Source organism: Hoplias malabaricus, chromosome 2, assembly GCF_029633855.1.
Source record: "Hoplias malabaricus isolate fHopMal1 chromosome 2, fHopMal1.hap1, whole genome shotgun sequence".
NCBI classification, from domain to species: Eukaryota; Metazoa; Chordata; class Actinopteri; order Characiformes; family Erythrinidae; genus Hoplias; species Hoplias malabaricus.
Genome location: NC_089801.1, coordinates 64048297 through 64068391, shown reverse-complemented (window position 1 = coordinate 64068391; position 20095 = coordinate 64048297). Strand labels below are relative to the sequence as shown.

The window sequence follows — 20095 nt, the reverse complement described above, 5'->3', positions numbered from 1 at the left end:
GTGTCCACACCCCAGTTCCAGATAAACAACCATTATTTTCATTTTGTTGCACCGTTTTCAGGTGTGTAGTGCTTTGCGCTTTTAATGCTGAACCTGTACTGCCCTCTAGTGAAATATGGACACAATCTCAACTTATTATCATCGTATATTTGCACATGCGAGTAAAGACACGCAACACAAGCTGTATTTTTATATTTAATGAACCATGTACAAGTAAGAAAATACAGCTATGACGTTAGTTATATAACATTAAATTCAAAGTTGTATGTTACAAAAACAGGTCACCTAAACACCAGTATGAAGATTGTGGTAAAATGTTAAACTTGGTTCATTTTTATAGCTCACAGTCTGTCAGACCTTTCTGAAGAGCTGTGGTTTACGTGAGTTGAGAGAGGTTTTGGGAATGTATTCATGGACATAATGTGGGTGGCTGTTAACTTGTGTTTTTTGGTAAGACATGAACTCCTCATGGAACTGGCATGTAATTCACTCAAAACATACTCGCTCACATTTAGGAACTGCACCACAAGCGGGCACTATCAGGAACATTTCTGGCTCTCCTCACACACAGACTCATAAAGACATTACCAGGATCTGTACAAGGGTCGGCAGGTTAAAGTCCTTGTAACGCCTGGTGAAACTGTTACAGACATTAGTGTTTACACACACAGCTCCTCCAGGTAATGTTCAGGAAAGTTCTGGGTTACCCATGCATGAGTGAAATGGACTTTTGTTCCTGGTGTAGGGTACATTTGGTAAAGTTAAGGGCTTGGAGTAAAAGTCAGTAGCAGGTTGTTTGGGTGGGTTATGAATACTGCTGTAAAGGCAGGTCATGAAACTGACCCTTGCTCTTGAGTGGTTGGCATTACTTAGGCCAATGTACATAACTTAGCATGTAAAAATCATTACACACTTGCTGTTTAGTAATCTCAAATAGACTTGTTTAAGTGGCTTCTGCCACTGTAAAACATACCCATATATGAACACAGACAAAATGACAAAAGATGGCTGCTGTTCTGCTAACACAGTGTCTGAAACCAAGAGCAAGTGAGATTACTTATCAACTCGATGTTGTCTGAGTACAGGACTAAACATCCAAGCTGCTCTCAGGGTGGAAAGGTGGACAATAAGCAACTTAGATTTTTCTTTTGCTTTAAAAAAGCGAATGCAGTATTTGATCGTAGTGCGCCTGTTGATGGTCAGTGCTTATGGGTTCTAGTTCTCAGTTTTGTAGAAGATGCAGGTCCACCTTTTTGCTTTTCTTTAATCCCTCCAGTAGGAACAGACAATCCTGTTTTCCCCTTCCGTTTCCTCAGTTTAACTGGTTGAGGCCCAGCCTGGACTTCTGACTGTGCTTTCTTCCCTTTGGTGCCAGAGGCCAAATGAACCACTGGCTGTTCTTCTTTAGGCTCTTTTGTGGCCACAGGTGCCTCTTCTGTGTTCCTGGCTCTTCTCCTATGGGAATGAACCGGCGAAAGAGGAATGTTGGTGGGCTCTTCCTTAATCTCCAGATTAATTTTGGGGTTCTTGTGCATGGTAGCAGGCTCTCTTGGTGAACCTGGAGAGCCAGGTTTGGGTCTTTTATTGGGTGAGGTGAGGTGGGCAGAGGGACAGATGTGCTGGTTTAGACAGGCAGAGCAAAACGGTCCAACTGGTAAACACACCTGCTGCCCAAAGCCCACCAGCAGCAAGTTTATCTCCTGCCATAGATCTCTACAGTGAGAGAGAGTGAGAGTAAGAACACTATACACACACACACTATAGTTTATAGCTAATATTGTGAGAGAAGTCGTATTTGACTATAGTGTTACCGTGGTAACCAGTCCTCTAGTGCCTTCCTGGTCTCTTCTGGGTTCTTGGTCTTGGTGCGAGTCCATCCCAGTCTGTTAGAGATACGATGGACATGTGTGTCCACCCCTACAGAGATATAAAGAGAGAGAACAGGAGTCTTACAGTGTTACAGAAGGTGACTACAAAAAATATGGACGACAAAGACAATGTTTAACTCTACTTCTGACATCACAAAAATTTAATAAAATTATTCACCTCTACTTTTCATACAACATCTTTCATTCTCAACAAACTTGAAGAATGGTATTTAGCCAGATGTGTTAGCTAAGAGTATCTAACCCACAGAGAGAGAGGAGAGAGAGAGAGAGAGAGAGAGAGAGAGAGAGAGAGAGAGAGAGAGAGAGAGAGAATATTGTCCTCTGGGAGTCAAGGCCTCCTATAGCTGAGCTGTTACAGAATAATTTACTTGTTCATTATCAGGGGTCCAAGTACATAACCTTGGCTATTACTATTATTATTATTATTACTACTACAACATATTGCCCTGTGAAGGACTGGCGCCCCCTCCAGGGTGTGATCCCACATTGTACCCAGTGATTCTGGGTAGGCTCCGGACCCACCGTGACCCTGAAGAGGATAAGCGCTTACAGACAATGAATGAATGAATTATTACATATTGAAATGTATTTTTTAACAGATCTATCACTAATAAGTGTCTGCTGACCGATGCCAGAGACTTGGTTCCAGGCGATGGCCATGGCGAGGTGGGCCATCTTGGGACCGACGCCAGGGAGCCGCACCAATCCCTCCAAAGTGTTAGGGATGTCTCCTCCAAACTCCCGATGGATAATCTCTGTCGTCTGCTTTATGTACTTCACCTTTGTCTGCGTGTTTGAAAGGCAGAGGGGAAAAATAAGGCCCCAGTGTCGCTCCTCAAGATCTACTACACAGAATTCATCTCCGCATTTGAGGTAAGCATCAGAGATAAGTCTATTTTAGAGTGAAGTTTGAGCCATATCTCTGATGCTATGGTTACGGGTTAATGGTTATACATCTTCTACAATTTTTGGCTACATTAACTCAACTCTATCATTTATCATTCATATTTGTCAGTATTAAATCTGGCACTTAAGATGTGGTGTGTATTGGGACACTTTGGTATAACAGGGAAGGCAAGACACTCTGGGAAAAGGGAATATAAAGTAGCAGGATTAGTCTTGTTAAATATAACAGTATCTGAGAGCTGTCTGAATATGTAGATGGTGTACAGCAGTAGCCCCCCTTTTGTAGATTTTTTTGAAGAATATTTCCGAGCCCCACCCCACTCCAAACACGCTTACAGATATTTTGCTTAAAACATCCAGTGGATTTTATTTTAAATATTATAATTCATACCAAACTGCAACTTTTAATTGAACAAAAAAAAGTCACAGTACACCTTTACAATGGAATTATTACAAAGGACATGTATGTATTTTGTTCATTTGTCTTGCTGTGCACTGCCTAATATTTCTACCCCCCCACACACACTTTGGGAAAACTGATGTGTGTGTGTGTGTGTGTGTGTGTGTGTTTTGGTACCCTCCAGAAGCCCACAGGGTAGATCAGTTTGCCAAGTGTGTCATCGTCAGTCTTGAGGATGGTTGGGACGGTGAGGCCGTGAGAGCGCAGTCGCTGCATCGCTGCAGCTGTCACCTGGTCCTTCGTTTGACTGGACAACATCAGAGACACCAACACCTGGTAACGCATCACCTGGAGGGGGAGGGGGAAAAAAAGCTGTCTGTTACCCTAAGTCGTCAAAGCCCAAATCACTGTAACATAGTAAAACGAGCACCACTGGGAATGCTCCCTCTGACTTTTAAATTGGTTTTAAGAGAACTTGATCACCTCAGGTGAGGCCTGAGGGTCATAGCATTTCTCTGCCCCCATGTGGTCCACAGGAGCGTCCCGCCCACTCCTCATCTCCCTGATGAAAGACAGCTGCCTCCTCCAGTCCGGCGGCTCCCAGGGCTCCCCCTTAATTTCAGGCACCTCCTTTTCATACTTCACTTTAACATGGCCCCTCCTCTTGGTCTGTAGTGATTTTAAAGGGGAAGGGCCCTCCCTCAGCTCTGCCAAAAAATAAAAAAATAAAATTAAGCAAGTAAGCTTATTGAATATGCAGCCAATCAGAACTGAGGTCATTTGCATATACAAATCTTAGAAGCCCCCGTTTCATTCTAAAGGGAGAAAGAGTGTATGGAAAGTGGTCATTTAAAAAGAAGCATGGCTGTTACAACTCCACATGAACATCTGGGAACATCAGACCTCAAAGAAAAACAAATCAAGAAAACAAGACAATTGGGCTATATTTAAACGCCTATAAGTTTTTTTTTAATGGATTTGTTAGGGCCCTACAAATACTACATTCATACTACTAAGTCATATACATTTTCAGCAAATCACTGCAAAGAAAGTAAGCTCCAGCTGTTCTATCGAAGCTTGTTCTTGAGCCCACCTGAAGGCTTTCCTAGTGCAGACTGAACAGGAGGAGACCCCCCAGTGTTAGAAACGCTGAGCTCATCGGTTTCTTCTTTTATTTGCGCCTCATTTCTCCCCTCTCCTTTAATAATGGTGTCTCTCAGTCTCCGGAGCCCCCGTCTTGTTAGTGAACTATCTTCTAGGAGTTCTCCAGGACCATCTTTGGAGCAGTGGGAGAGAACTCTGCTGTGAGGCTCACTGCTGAAATACGGAGAGCTCATTCTCAAACCCGAGTATTTGAGCGTGGAAACCAAACGGAGCGAGTGAAACATCAGCAGACGACTATTAGCTTCAGGTTACAGCAAGTCCATGTTGAAGAAATAACCAGACCAGCACTTTCCAGGGCTCGTTTTCGCGGCGTTAATGCAGTTGTAGTCTTTGCCGACTGGCTACTAAATAGATATGAACGGAAAGGCGAGCGCTTAAAGACTACATTTCCCACAATGCCCCGGATGCGTCGTTGTTTTTTAAGGAAGTCTAGGTTTGTGGGCTGATTGTGAGGGGGGTGGTTTGGTGGTGGGGAACAGGACAGAAATGTACATTAATTCATAAGAACTGGGCTTTTTTAAAATTACCTCCAGGAGTGTCCTCTGCTCCGAGACAAGCTTCATGACAAGATAACGACGCGTCGGTGCTAAAGCCCCGCGGTGAGAGCTGTGAAATCTGCTGCAGTTGGTCTGTGGGAGATATTTATTTATTTCGTCTTGTTTATTTGTTTGTTACTGGCTCTTATTTACAGCACATAACTCTCATACGCCAAAAAAAGCTTAATATTGTAAACGAAAGTGGCTCTGCTTTAATTAACCCGCGTTTTAACGGCGGATTTGTGATTAAAACAGGCACATGAAGGCTCCACAGCTTTCAGAGACCTCTTGACATGAAATATTCAGCTTGGCAACGTTGGGTCGACTTCTTTAAAGGGCCTTTACCGTTCAAATCTCAATCCTTCCTCGCCTGTTTGAAATAGGGCAATGAAATATAGCGAGTAAACCCTGTTGAATGTGTCTCTGCACGGGGTACACTGATTATTTGGTCAGATCCACGTTATAGTTCTAAAATTGCAGACTGCAGTCCATTTTTTGTTCTGCATACTTTAACCCTACTCTCCCTCTGTTCTTTAATTACCAGCAACCCCCGAGACCACAAGAGTACAGGAATCCCTTGGGTGGTGGATTATTCTCGGTGCTGCATTATGTGTTGCGCTATTATGAGTGGATCAGACAGAGCAGTTACTGCTGGAGTTTTTAAACTCTGTGTCCACGCACTGTCCACTCTGAGACACTCCTCCCTCGTTGGTCCACATTGTAGATGTAAAGTCAGAGTCAGTAGCTCATTTGTGGCTGCACAAGGTGTGTTGGTCGTCCTCTAGTCCTTCATCAGTGACGCAGGACGCTGTCGGCTGGATGTTATTCTCAGTCCAGACACTGAGGGGTTTAAAAACTCCAGCAGCACCGCTGTATCTGATCCACTTGCACCAGCACAACACTATACTAACACACCACCACCAGGTCAGTGTCACTGCAGCACTGAGAATGATCCACCACCACATCACACCTGCTCTGTGGGGGTCCTGAGCATTGAAGACCAGGGTGAAAATGTTTCTGCAATTGTAGACCTTTATAGATTGTATTTTCATATTTAGGTTCCAACCTTTTATTTTTCCTTTGAGACCCTTTAAGCGTTATGTATTTTAATGACCTTTGTTCCAACTGGCTCCCGTTTTATAGGGCCTTGTTCAGAAAGCAGTCTGGTCTGAAACACTCCTTATAACTTCAGTGTTTATGAGCAGAGGTTAGCTTCAGCAGGAATGTTTTTAAACATTATAATTCATACAAGAAGAAAGGAAAGTTTTTTTATTATTTGAACATGTGACATTTATATTTACCGACTGGAGAAAGTACAGACTGCAAGACCAGCTTCTGTAAAAAGAGTTTGAAAGCTGCAAACACCTGTTTTAAAGTTAAACTTTCAGTGAGGGTGTAAACTTAAAGCCTAACTTCATTATTACTCTGCTGGCTGTTGGGATACTAGCTCTGGTTTAGAAGGATTTCTCTTTCTGTTTCTCTCTGTGTCTCAGGAAGTTCCTCTCTTAGTGGGACGATGAATAAGCAACCAAGTAAGGAGTCTCTGAAGGAAAGGATTAAGGGTGTGTTTGGTCTTGGGCCGTCTCGTCTGCCGAGTAAACAGGCCGAGAGCAAACCGTCAGAGTTCATCATCACCTGTGACATCCTAAAGGTCAGACCTGCTGCACATCCTGGGCTCTGTGAAGCAGACCCTAATGAGATTCTGGCCTTGAATGCTGTTCCACAGTGTACCACTTATAGATTCATAATATAATCTCTCTCTCACTCTCGTTTATAAGGAGCTGGCTCCAGAGTGTGGGCTGAGTAACAGGATCAGGGTCATCAACCATGTGTGTGATCTTGCCAAGTCCAAAAAGTTTGAGGAGGTAAGGGAGATTTGTTATTAATCATCAATATACATCAAGTGTGCGCATGCTTACTATCAGATATGCTCAAAGGGTGTGTGTTTATTTCTGAGTCTCTCACTTTGTGTGCGTGTTAGCATGCAGTGGAGGCTTTATGGAATGCAGTGGGAGACATGATGCAGCCAGACCAACCCCCTGAAGCTCGACATGCTGTATTACTGCTACTTAGAGCTATTATACAGGGACAGGTAACTTTTACACACACACACACACACCCACACACACACGTGCGAAGCATAGATGTACATTTCAGTTTTCAATGTTCCCTTTGTTACCTGCTGACTACTACTACAAATTAAAAGTCATCAGACCACGGCTGACCAGATTTCTGTATTATTTTCTTTGTGGTGGAGACTCTGGTGAACACACCACACATTCTGGGCACATTCTGTGCTTTGTCTTATTAAACACACCTGATTCAAGCGAATAAGTAATAAACATACTCAGTTTGAGGGAAGGTCAGCACAGGGTTGGCAGAAACTGAACAGAAAACTTTGGGCTATGTTCTCTAGCAGGAAAACTAGTTATGTTTCTGTGGGGGCACAATCTGAATATGTGTGTGTGTGTGTGTGTGTAGGGGGAAAGGCTCGGTCCTCTGAGAGCTTATTTCTTTAAGATCATCTGGGAGTACCAGCCTGGTAATGAAGACCTACCTGAGAGACTCGGGGTGTTCAAGGCCCTCACGGAGAACGGGAAAGATGTCACATACATGGAGGATGAGATAGGTGAGACACACACACACACTCTTCTGCTATCTGAATGAGAAAGTTACTCATCGGATAAGGCTTATATATAATAATGTAACCTTTTTTGCCTGAGAGGCTGCTATTACCTTACAGCAACCTCAGAGTTATTGTGCAGCACTCATCCCAGCAGTTTACATTCACTCAATGTTTGTGTTCATTAGGAAGCATTAGTTTAGGTTTCCTTACCTACTTGGCTGGAAGGCAATGGCTACTTACTTGAATAGGAGGTTGAGTGCTCAAGTCCCTAATCTAAAACTCGATCTGTACGTTATCAGTGACCGTGCTCTACAAATCTGCTAGTCTCACAATTTTAAAGCAATAATAAGTAGTAAATTTACCTTAAATATACAGCTTCTAAATCATTGTTTTTTCACCAGTTTGTAATAGGGAGATCGAACGTCTGTTATAGCTACTCTGGGCCCAGCACTGAAGAAACTGCACTATGTAACTTTCTGTAGGGGAAGCCCAGAGGCAAAAATACCAAATCTTACCTTGTGTTCTTTCAATAGTCTCTCAGAAAGACCTTGCTTGTCCTCAGCTGAAGGCAGTTTTTGTGTGTTCTGTCCCTGTAGCTCGGTTTGTGGTGATGTGGATGGATATGGGTTTGAGTGCAGATTTTCTTCAAGTACTTGTCAACCTGGTGAAGTTCAACTCCTGCTACCTGGACCAGAACGTCTCACTGATGGTCCAGTAAGTTTATGTAACAGCACACACACCCACACATGTAAAGCTATGTGTGCTAGCTATAGACTTCAAGGCCATAGACTGTGTCTTATCACCTACAGCCAGTCAGAAGAGCTGGAGATTTGATTTATTACCAAAAGAATACACAGGATTTCACTCCCATCTCGAGTGTGTGCAGATTGCATTCCAGAGAGGAACATTTCATGTTCGTGGTCCCTCACAAAGAAGCTTCATTGAACAAAGGGCACAGAGTTGTTTTATATTTTGTACTTAATTAAGTATCAGCTCTTGGCTAATAAGATTTATACATTTTGTACTAATAACTGGTAATATAAAAGCTCTGAACAAGTTTTTCTCCCCTAAAAATACTTTTTGAAAGTGATATTTTGTTCTGTTCTTTGTTTCAGGAAAATCTGCTTGCTTTGTAACAGAACCACGTCCTCCACCGATATTGAGGTAGTTAATTTCTTACAACATTTAGAGCAAAGTGCCTACAGACCCCTTAAAGCAGTCTTATCAGAAATGTTTATTTCTGTGTCTTACTATGGTTACGCTTACTGTAGTTTACTTCTGTGTGCAATACACTAGTTTTGGTTCCTGTTATATTCAGGAACAAAAGAGGGCAAAGTCATCCAGTGTGTCCTGAGTTTCTTGCTGTTTGTTTGTGTTTAGGTGGCTTTGCAGGTGCTGGATGCAGTGGTGTGTTATAACTGCTTGCCCTCCGACTCTCTGGCCATCTTCATCGTCACACTCTGCAGAACCATCAACGTTAAGGAATTCTGCGAGTCTTGCTGGAAGGTGAGAGCCTGTGTTTGATTTGTAGACAAAGAGATGTTGTGTACTCTGCCTTTGGTCTGGAACTGAAACGAGGTACAATCTGTGTTTGGCGTCTGGGACTGAAATGAGGTACAGTCTGTGTTTGGCGTCTGGCACTGAAAGGCTGATGGGAACTGTAGTTTTGTAGGTAGAATCTGCGTTTGAGGTCTAGAAATGAAACGAGGTACAGTCTGTGTTTGGCTTCTGGCACTGAAACGAGGTACAGTCTGTGTTTGGCTTCTGGCACTGAAACGAGGTACAGTCTGTGTTTGGCTTCTGGCACTGAAACAAGGTACAGTCTGTGTTTGGCTTCTGGCACTGAAACGAGGTACAGTCTGTGTTTGGCTTCTGGCACTGAAATGAGGTACAGTCTGTGTTTGACGTCTGGCACTGAAACGAGGTACAGTCTGTGTTTGGCGTCTGGCACTGAAACGAGGTACAGTCTGTGTTTGGCGTCTGGCACTGAAAGGCTGATGGGAACTGTAGTTTTGTAGGTAGAATCTGTGTTTGGCGTCTGGCACTGAAACGAGGTACAGTCTGTGTTTGGCGTCTGGCACTGAAACGAGGTACAGTCTGTGTTTGGCGTCTGGCACTGAAAGGGTGATGGGAACTGTAGTTTTGTAGGTGGAATCTGCGTTTGAGGTCTAGAAATGAAATGAGGTACAGTCTGTGTTTGGCGTTTGGCACTGAAAAGAGGTACAGTCTGGCACTGAAACGAGGTACAGTCTGTGTTTGGCGTCTGGCACTGAAACGAGGTACAGTCTGTGTTTGGTGTCTGGCACTGAAACGAGGTACAGTCTGTGTTTGGCGTTTGGCACTGAAACGAGGTACAGTCTGTGTTTGGTGTCTGGCACTGAAACGAGGTACAGTCTGTGTTTGGCGTCTGGCACTGAAAGGCTGATGGGGACTGTAGTTTTGTAGGTAGAATCTGGGTTTGAGGTCTGGAAATGAAACGAGGTACAGTCTGTGTTTGGCGTCTGGTATTGAAACGAGGTACAGTCTGTGTTTGGCGTCTGGTATTGAAACGAGGTACAGTCTGTGTTTGGCGTCTGGCATTGAAACGAGGTACACTCTGTGTTTGGCGTCTGGAACTGAAACGAGGTACAGACTGTGTTTTTCAGTCCCAGAAGCCAGGCTGATGGGAACAGTAGTTTTGTAGGTAGAATCTCCGTTTGAGGTCTGGGACTGAAACGAGGTACAGTCTGTGTTTGGCGTCTGGGACTGAAACAAGGTACAGTCTGTGTTTGGCTTCTGGCACTGAAACGAGGTACAGTCTGTGTTTGACGTCTGGCACTGAAACGAGGTACAGTCTGTGTTTGGCGACTGGGACTGAAAGGCTGATGGGAACTGTAGTTTTGTAGGTAGAATCTGTGTTTGGCGTCTGGAACTGAAACGAGGTACAGACTGTGTTTTTCAGTCCCAGAAGCCAGGCTGATGGGAACAGTAGTTTTGTAGGTAGAATCTCCGTTTGAGGTCTGGAAATGAAACAAGGTACAGTCTGTGTTTGGCGTCTGGGACTGAAACGAGGTACAGTCTGTGTTTGGCGTCTGGGACTGAAACGAGGTACAGTCTGTGTTTGGCGTCTGGAACTGAAAGTCTGATGGGGTGTTGAGTGTGAGGTTACAATGTGAACATGTATCTCTGTGTGTGCAGCTGATGCGTAAAGTCCTGGGGACACACCTGGGCCACAGTGCCATCTACACCATGTGCCGCATTATGGAGGAAAGGTACTGACATTTACTAATTCTCTGTGTGTGTGTTTTCATAACTTGCAGGGTTCATAATTCGTTCATGTTAACAATCCGTCATTGTCCCTTTAAATCTGAATGGTCTGTTTTTATTTTAAAATGAATGTATGTAAATGACCTCTGTTCTGATTTGCTGCTCATTTTTGGGACAAGTTCAAAAGGTGTTCTTGGCTGAGACTCTGTGAATGGGACTGAACCTATATATAGGTTGAACTGTTGTTTTGTGAGATTGGCCGTTTAAATATCATGTGCATTCCAAATACACAAATGTCCTAAAAAAAATCTGAACTTGTCTGTGTGTGTGTGTGTGTGTGTGTGTGTGTGCTGGTCATTCTGACCTGGTTTCTTTATCAGGGCGTATATGGAGGACGCTGCTCTACTGAGGGGGGCTGTGTTTTTTGTCGGCATGGCCCTCTGGGGGGCTCATAGGCTTCCTACTCTCAAAAATACACCCACACTGGTCCTGCCTTCATTCTATAAGGTGTGTGTGAGGGAGAGAATACTAATACCGTTTTTATGTATATTAATATCCTTTTGTCTATGTCTACAGAACAGTGTACCCCACAGTTTTAGAAACCACTCGATTAAACGTTAAAGTAAACGTTCCTCTGTTAATTTTGCACTTGTGGCTCATAAGAAATGGAAGTCTGTGTCACTGAAGACGTCTGTGTGTGATAAATACCTGTTAAATTAGCCTGGTAACTCCAGCACCAATCTAGATACAACCTAGGCTTCTGCTGGACTGTACCCTTTGGTATTCCACACAGGCTTGGTTTTCTTGTTCTGATGTTTGACTTCTCTGATCCAGGCCATGAACTGTGCTAACGAGGTGGTCTCCTACGAAATCGTACTGTCTATCACACGACTTATAAAGAAATACGGCAAAGAGCTGCAGGTGGTCACCTGGGACATTCTGCTGGCCATTATAGAGAGGCTGCTGCAACAGATACAGGTACCAACACACAGCTTCACTGTCAGACCAGCACCACAAACCTCCACAAACGTGACTTTACAGGGAAACGGAATAAAAGATTCTCAGTGTAAATTAGTGTAACAGTTCAGTTTGGTCCATTTTTATTAGTTCATAAAGTTAAATGCTAAAATATTGTTTAACAAACTGATCAAAAATGTTTGTTCCTTCCAAGATCTACAGTATGTAAACTATGTGTCTGTGTGTGTGCCGTAGACTATAGGCAGTCCAGAGCTGAAGGCCATTGTGTTTGAGCTGTTGAGTACGGTGGAGGAACTATATGAACAGAATGATTTTCACGGCTCGTCGGAGCGGTTCTTCGGCCTGGTGGAGAAATGTGCAGATAAACGACCGGTCCGTCATCAGCTTTTTCCCACAAACACCAGAATTCATTATTGGTTCTTGTTTAATTTAAACAAGATTAATGTAATGTAAAATTCAGCTAAACTTTTAATTTTACATTTCAGTCTCTTTGATGTTCAGAAATTCAGAATTGCAAAATAATTGTTATTTTCTTATTATTTTTAAACCAATCAATGTATTGGTCTTCATGTCAGGCAAGTCTTGTCTTGCTTTGCCATGTGTAAATGAAGTTAATGTGTGTGTGTGTGTTGTAGGATGCATCAGTGTTGACTCTGATCTCATACCGAGCTCAGTCCATACAGCCTGCGAAAGATGGCTGGATCCAGAGCCTCCACCGCCTCATGGAGAAATTCTTCAGGTCTCACACACACACACACACACACACACATATACACACACACACACATATATATATGTGTATTTATGTATGTCACTGGGGGCGGGGGGTTGTCTAACAAATCATCCTCTGTGTGGGTTGGATGACCTCAGTATCACCCCATTTGTTAGCATAATGGTAGCCAGTGCAGCCCTCTGTTAGCTTACATAATTAGAACTGGGTCATTAGTATTCTCCTCCAAACATGCTGAGCTCCAGTGACATGTTTATAAAGAAGCAGTGGAGCTTAACATGTCTCAAAATCAGTCATCATTTGCCCAGCTTGGTAGCACTGTGTGACTGAGTCATATTTGGTTTTTCCCTGTGTTTCAACATCTCTCTCTCTCTCTCTCTCTCTCTCTCTCTCTCAGGAATGAGACACGTAGTGTGATCAGAATTAAAGTGTTGCACATCCTGTCATTTGTCCTCAGCACTAACCGTCAGCTCTATGAGGTCAGTGTTTTAAAACAAAACGTTCTCCAGCGTCTACCCCTCCAGCTAATACCCCATCAACGCTTAAACCTCAATCACGCACCTCTAAAGGACCTCTTATAACGTGGTGTCAATGCTAAAGAACTAAGTCATTTTAAGTCATACTTCTTGGTCTGTCAAGCATGTTTTTATTTATTATTGTTTTTATTTTGTTTACTGTTTCTCTCTCTGTGTTCTTGTGCCCCCTGCAGGAGGAGCTGATAGAGGTGGTAGTGATTCCTCAGCTGGGGCAGATTGCAGAGGACAGAGATCTATCCGTTCGTAAACAGGCCACACAGCTGCTGGTGGATCTGGCCGAGGGCTGCAACACACCCCATTTCAACAGCCTGCTGGACATCATCGAGAAGGTCAGGCACACGCTGTCCGAGGAGTTGGGGACGAAGCAGGGGTTTACACTTCTTTATCTGAGAGCCAAAGTTACACATTTACAGCCTTTAGCAGATGCACTTTTCCATGGGGTGGATTGTCCGAGATTTATGAAGGTTACCTCTGTCAGTTGATTTCTGTATGTGGTCATTGCATGGTGGAAGTCTCATTTATGTTGTACTTGGGGTTAAGTATCTTTACGGTAAAAATACTACCTAATGTTGCTTTAATTTTTAAATAACAATTCAAATCATATCATTAATTATTTGGCATGGAATAATAGAAAATGTGTGTTTTGTATGAATGCACCTGTCTTTATTCTGTAGGTGGCGAGTCGTCCGTTGACATGTTCTGTGGATGGAGAACGAGATCTTTCAGCTGAATCTCCAATGGAGGATGTTAAAACTGCTGTACTAGGCCTGCTGGAGATATTGCAGGTACACAGACACACACACCATGTTACCCTACTTGTCCTCCGTGTCCTTTCGTTAAAGCTACGTACACACAAATCTCTGCACTTTTCTAATCCGTCTGCTCCTGTTTGTTTTTTCCCCCTTTTAAAGTATTTTGTTAACATCCAAACAAAGCAGTGCTCCTCTTTCTCTGTCTCTCTGTCTGTAGAGTAAGCTGTACAGCCTTCCTGCCAGTCATGCAAGTCGAGTGTACGAGTTACTGATCAGCCACCTGCAGCTGCACTACAAATATAAATACGGCTCAGCCCTCGCCAGCTCCATACGTCTGCAGGTCAGAGCTCTACACTGGGACGTTACACAGAATAATTTTATTCCCCCCCTTTATTGATAACATCAGTGAATAGTGAGATATAAGAATCCCTTTTTCCCCCTCTTTCTCTCTCAGGTGTTTGATTTCTTATTGTTGATGAGGGCAGATTCGCTTCATCGTGTGGGATTCCCTAATAAAGATGGAGTCCTCAGATTCAGCCCCTACTGCTACTGTGACATGGGGTAAACGCACAAACACAGAGTCAGCGTAATGCAGCACAGGAAGTGATAGACCACAGTCCCATCATGGACTTCTAGCTCACTCACTCTGTCACACACTTGCTCACATGTGCTCACTCACATAGACTCTCACACATACGGTCACATGCATTCACTCACAGACTCACTCACTCATATGTGCTCACTTACATAGACTCACTCACTCAGTCTCAAACACACACACACACACATAGTCACATGCACTCACTCAATCACACATACAGTCACATGCACTCACTCAATCACACATACAGTCACATGCACTCAGTCACACACACTCACTCACTCAGTCACAGACACACATACAGTCACATGCACTCAGTCACACACTCACTCACTCACTCAGTCACACACATGCAGTCACATGCACTCACTCAATCACTCACTCAGTCACACACATACAGTCACATGCACTCAGTCACACACACTCACTCAGTCACAGACACGCATACAGTCACATGCACTCACTCACTCAGTCACAGACACGCATACAGTCACATGCACTCACTCACTCAGTCACAGACACGCATACAGTCACATGCACTCACTCACTCAGTCTCACACACACTCACTCAGTCACACACATGCAGTCACATGCACTCACTCAATCGCTCACTCAGTCACACACATACAGTCACATGCACTCAGACACATACAGTCACATGCACTCACTCAATCACTCACTCAGTCACACACATACAGTCACATGCACTCAGTCACACACACTCACTCAGTCACACACACTCACTCAGTCAGACACGCATACAGTCACATGCACTCACTCACTCAGTCACACACACATACAGTCACATGCACTCACTCACTCAGTCTCACACACACACTCACTCAGTCACACACATGCAGTCACATGCACTCACTCAATCACTCACTCAGTCACATACACACATGCAGTCACATGCACTCACTCAATCACTCACTCAGTCACATACACACATGCAGTCACATGCACTCACTCAATCACTCACTCAGTCACATACACACATGCAGTCACATGCACTCACTCAAGCACTCAGTCAGTCACATACACACATGCAGTCACATTCACTCACTCAGTCACATACACACATGCAGTCACATTCACTCACTCAGTCACATACACACATGCAGTCACATGCACTTAGTCACATACACACATGCAGTCACATGCACTTAGTCACATACACACATGCAGTCACATGCACTTAGTCACAGACACACATGCAGTCACATGCACTTAGTCACAGACACACATGCAGTCACATGCACTCACTCAGTCTCACATACAGTCACATGCACTCACTCAGTCACATGCACTCAGTCACACACACACACATACAGTCACATGCACTCACTCACTCAGTCACACTCTCGCTCACATGTGCTCACTCACTCACTGAGTTACACATATACAGTCACATGCACTCACTCAGTCACACACATACAGTCACATGCACTCAGTCACACAAGCACTCAGTCACACAAGCACTCACACAGTCACACACATACAGTCACAAGCACTCAGTCACACACACACACACACACATACAGTCACATGCACTCACTCACTCAGTCACACACTCGCTCACATGTGCTCACTCACTCACTGAGTTACACATATACAGTCACATGCACTCACTCACATTTAGAAACTGTTCCACAATGGGCATTATTCAGTGCTTCAGGTTTCCTTTGGAGATGATGACGTGGAAATGATGATCTTACATTTAAGCACAGTTTAATTAGGTTTATTTATTTATTTCATATTTGTAAATGTTTATTGCTAATTTTATGATTTAGGATAGTTTCATAAAACACTGTTTAAAATGTGAAAAAAATACCTGCCTCACTTAGTTTCTCTTGTGTATGAATCTGCAGAGGGACGGAGAAAAGGGAGGTGGAGAAAAAGCCAGCTGGGACAGTTTCACCACCAGCGGGAAGCCCTGCCCCGGCAGCCCCACCCACTGCCAACCGCACCGCCTACCTTCCCTATAACCTCGCCTTTAACGTGCTGCTGCAGTGCCTCAAGATGGTACAAATGCACCATCTGTCCTCTGTATATGTTAAAGGAATCTTTTAACATTGACTACTCCCACAGCGCTGTTAACACATTCATAAAAGGTTTCAATAAAGGTTTAAAATGTGTGTTTTGCAGGAGACAGACTGGAAAGTGCTGAAACTGGTTCTGGATAAAATGCCGTGGACCCTGCAATACAAAATCCTTCTGCTCACATCTCCTTGCAGTGTGGATCAGCTCTGCTCCACACTATGCGCCATGGTACAGGATTGACATAACCTGGGGACACCTACACAGCTTGTTTTATAGCATAGAATTCATACAACCCAGCGTCACGTCTATGGCTTGATTAGTAGCAGGGGCTTAATATAATCTGTAGTAATTTTTATAGTTTGTTATAGCACTGGATTAAAAAACTTGGACATGTTTTTATACTTTGCCACACATTGTGCTTCAAACACTACACCTACATTTTATACAATACTGTCAGTCATGATGAGTTTGCTAGTGTGTGTGTGTGTGTGTGTGTGTGTGATTGTAGGTCTCAGACAGGCTAAAGAGGACACCTGAGGGTTTCTCTAGAAATGATGTGCAACTGGCTGTTGTACCTGTGCTGACAGCCCTCACGTCTTACCACAGCTACCTGGAGCAATCCAGAAAGGTACACACAAACACACACACACACACACCCAACCCATTGATACACAGTAGTGATTCACTACACCAAAAAATATTAAAGCATCTGTAGGTTCTGACTAGGCAGAGTATTTTAAATGAAAGAAGAAATTTAAATAATTTGTTCCATCTTCAGCCATTTTAGGGATTTTTACACATGATTTGATTGCATTATATAAAAGTCTCACTGCAGTTTTTTAAACTGTTTTTGCCTGATCTCTAGTTGCTATGCATTTAAAAAAAAAGAAACTGAAATATACATAAATCTTTTATTTAACAAACTGCTGTCATTAGGCTTTTGTAAATTTCTCGGCTCCTTTTTCACTTTTATTTTCCATCTCCCTCGCTCTTGCTTTCTGTCTGTTTGTCACTCTTTCTGTCTGCATATGTCTCTCTCTTTTGCTCGCTCACAGAGGGAGCTTGTGCAGTGTTTGGAGACTGGATTAATCTATCGCTGTGCGAAGCAGTGTGTGGTTGCTCTCACTATGTGTACAGTGGAGATGCCCGACATCATGATCAAACTCCTGCCCGCCCTCATTGTCAAGCTCACACACATTTCCGCCACCGTTGCCATGGCGACACCCATGCTGGAGTTCCTGTCCAGTGAGTGACTGGCTCTACCCCAGACCCACAGCACACACAAATAGAAAGAATTAGACACTAAGTATGTTCCGGGTTTATTTATTTCATTGTATGCATATATACATCTCTCTCTCTCTCACAGCTCTTGTACGGTTGCCTCACCTGTACGCAAACTTTGTCGCAGAGCAGTATGTCAGTGTGTTTGCGATCTCACTTCCCTACACCAACCCCTCCAAGTGAGTCTTTAGAACATACAACCAAGAAAAACAAAGACCAAACAAGAAAGAAAATGAGGGAAGAAGTTATCTGAGTAAATGGAACTATGGATATGAACTAATTTCTATCACTGTCAATCCTAAATATAGCTTTTGTTCTTTATGTATGTTTATAACTTTCCTTTATGATTATTCTTAGTAAGAATATCTCTCTCTCTCTTTCTCTCTCTCTCTCTGTGTAGGTTTAATCAGTACATAGTGTCTCTCGCCCATCACGTGATTGCCATGTGGTTCATCCGCTGCAGATTGCCCTTCAGGAAAGACTTTGTTCAGTACATCACCAAGGTGTGTGTCTGTGTTTCACTGTCTCTCTTATGCCTACTTTGTTCTTTCTCTCTTCTCTGTTAAATCTCTCTCTCTCTCAGGGTCTTAGGTCTAATGCTCTGCTCCCCTTTGATGACACACATGAACAGAGCAGTTTCAGAGCACGCAGCACCAGCCTGAATGAAAGACCCAAGAGGTACACAAGCACATTATACACACACACACACACACAGATATACCCATTCACACATGACTGTGTTTTTGCTCGTACTTGTACCTTCAGGCATGATGACCATTGTTCGTTTATTTGCTCTTTGAGGATGTGTGCATTTATTTAGTATTGATTTCTAATTGACTGCGGTGACAGTGATTAATAATTCAGTGTTTGTTTAGTCATGTATTATTCCTGTTAATTTTGATGTGTTTATGGCAGGTCACAGTTTTTGTTTTTACTCATTCATTGGTCTGACTGTGGGACGTGTTGTGTCTTTTTAAACCTTATATTCTCATCCCTATTTCAACACTTAAACATATCCCACAGTCAAACAAACATCAACATGTGCATTACATACACTCACACCTACCTCAGACATGACTTATTTATGTCCTTTCCCTCGTACTGATCTCTGCGTGTGACTGACGAAAGCATTAGTAGCACGTCACGTCCCATTTTTGTCCCAGATGTGTTATTGTAATTCCCTCAACTGTTCCCAATGGCTGCCAGTCCACAGTCCCCTGAATAAGGACCAGTTAGAGAAGACCTTAACGGCAGTAGTCAGTAATAGTCCGGCCCCTTTTATGACTGACCTCTGTTTGGAGATAAACAGGAAATGTAAATACTGCCCAAACAGGAACTACTCCTTTCCTTCTCTTCACTTTCCTTGTCCCTGTCTTTTTTCACACTGAGTTCCTTTTTCTTTTTATATAACTTTTTTTTTTTTTTTCTAGTTTAATTAAATATTTTACTTTGACTTTCACTGAAAATTACGTTCCATTGAAGGTTTTTTTTCCTTCTGCTTTAATGTTTCTTTTTTGGAGATGCATGTTTTTCTTTAGACAGTGACAATATGTGGATAAACACACATATTACAAAAATAGAGGCATATATTTTGCATGTTTTTCTGGAAATGATGGCAATTCTCATTTTTGTCTGATTTTTAAGTAAAACTTCATTCTCTTTAAATTACTAAAATTCTCAAGATCTAAAATAACATTTCTTTTAAAGCATCTTTGAAATGCTGTGGTATACTTTCCCTTTCTCTGTTTTATTTACTTAATTATTATTATTTTGTTGTTTTGCCAAATCGTAAACCAAAGCACATGGCAGCCATGTAACTCCAAAATGTCCATCGTAACCGTCCCCAAGATAACCACGTTAATCTCATCGGTAACAGTCCATTCTGACATGTTAATTTTAACCAGTGCGCTTTTAAAAATCACAATAACCAATATAACCACTGTTCATCTGCAGTAACTGGTAACAATAACCCTTTCAAGGATTTGTCAGGATGCCTGTCCATAGCCACCACTTATTTATATATTTAATTTTTATTTATTTATTTATCTATCTTCCTCACCATAATCCCTCTCCCTGCTTTGTTTTTGTTGTTTGTTTAATGTCCATTGCTAGTGGAGTTGGAACAAGGGATTTAAGGTTTGAATTCCTGAATATGGTCAGCTTCAGCATCTAGAGCTCTAGCTGAAATTTTATTGCAGTTTAATGTGAAGAGGCTTCGTTAAAGGATAAGCTTCCCCCAACAGTTCCAGAGTGTAATTTGTTTTTGCAGCACTATTCTGAAATCAAGGTGAGTGGATAGAGGTGTGTGGGGCGGAGTTTCTACCCTTCTCCAAAAGTTACATAGTGCAGTTTCTGCAGTGCTGAACTCAGTAGCCAGAACAGATGCTCTATTCTCTCATTACAGATC

The 20095-nt window shown here is 42.9% G+C and overlaps 2 protein-coding genes across 7 annotated transcripts in view; one reads left to right on the top strand and one right to left on the bottom strand.

The window, feature by feature from the left end:
- Positions 1-216: 216 nt before the first annotated feature.
- Positions 217-5178, bottom strand: nthl1 (nth-like DNA glycosylase 1). 2 transcript variants are annotated; one of them, XM_066660805.1, is made up of 6 exons: positions 4289-4735; positions 3679-3902; positions 3373-3543; positions 2516-2675; positions 1812-1917; positions 217-1713 (listed from the first exon to the last, which is right to left on the bottom strand). In XM_066660805.1, the coding sequence occupies exons 1-6, from the start codon at positions 4581-4583 to the stop codon at positions 1200-1202; spliced, it is 1470 nt and encodes a 489-aa protein (XP_066516902.1). In that variant the 5' UTR covers positions 4584-4735; the 3' UTR covers positions 217-1199. The 2 variants fall into 2 exon arrangements, with proteins under 2 accessions (XP_066516902.1, XP_066516903.1); XM_066660806.1 differs by lacking the exon at positions 4289-4735 and adding an exon at positions 4887-5178 and having other exon boundaries at positions 218-1713.
- The window catches only part of tsc2 (TSC complex subunit 2), a 47520-nt gene continuing 32055 nt past the window's right edge, over positions 4631-20095 (top strand). For 4 of the 5 annotated variants that reach the window (XM_066660804.1, XM_066660803.1, XM_066660802.1 and 1 more), the window contains exons 1-25: positions 4631-4958; positions 6389-6546; positions 6674-6760; positions 6877-6987; positions 7377-7524; positions 8118-8235; positions 8637-8685; positions 8902-9027; positions 10699-10772; positions 11148-11274; positions 11602-11745; positions 11980-12117; positions 12381-12484; positions 12873-12954; positions 13185-13340; positions 13686-13796; positions 13981-14103; positions 14218-14324; positions 16236-16389; positions 16513-16635; positions 16916-17035; positions 17463-17652; positions 17774-17867; positions 18089-18191; positions 18272-18366. In XM_066660804.1, the coding sequence (XP_066516901.1) occupies positions 6412-6546; positions 6674-6760; positions 6877-6987; positions 7377-7524; positions 8118-8235; positions 8637-8685; positions 8902-9027; positions 10699-10772; positions 11148-11274; positions 11602-11745; positions 11980-12117; positions 12381-12484; positions 12873-12954; positions 13185-13340; positions 13686-13796; positions 13981-14103; positions 14218-14324; positions 16236-16389; positions 16513-16635; positions 16916-17035; positions 17463-17652; positions 17774-17867; positions 18089-18191; positions 18272-18366 (2819 nt within the window). In that variant the 5' untranslated portion in view covers positions 4631-4958; positions 6389-6411. Of the gene's footprint in view, positions 4987-6388; positions 6547-6673; positions 6761-6876; positions 6988-7376; positions 7525-8117; positions 8236-8636; positions 8686-8901; positions 9028-10698; positions 10773-11147; positions 11275-11601; positions 11746-11979; positions 12118-12380; positions 12485-12872; positions 12955-13184; positions 13341-13685; positions 13797-13980; positions 14104-14217; positions 14325-16235; positions 16390-16512; positions 16636-16915; positions 17036-17462; positions 17653-17773; positions 17868-18088; positions 18192-18271; positions 18367-20095 lie in introns of all 5 variants that reach the window. The other variant, XM_066660801.1, reaches the window with a different exon arrangement.

Bases quoted from the DNA above. Each gene is read 5' to 3' on its own strand.
- nthl1 (XM_066660805.1), bottom strand. From the start codon at position 4,583: ATGTTTCACTCGCTCCGTTTGGTTTCCACGCTCAAATACTCGGGTTTG. The intron at 3,903-4,288 runs GTGGGCTCAAGA...ATTTTTTGGCAG, and splicing joins TGCACTAGGAAAGCCTTCAG to AGCTGAGGGAGGGCCCTTCC. The intron at 1,918-2,515 runs GTCAGCAGACAC...ATATCTCTGTAG, and splicing joins GAACCAAGTCTCTGGCATCG to GGGTGGACACACATGTCCAT.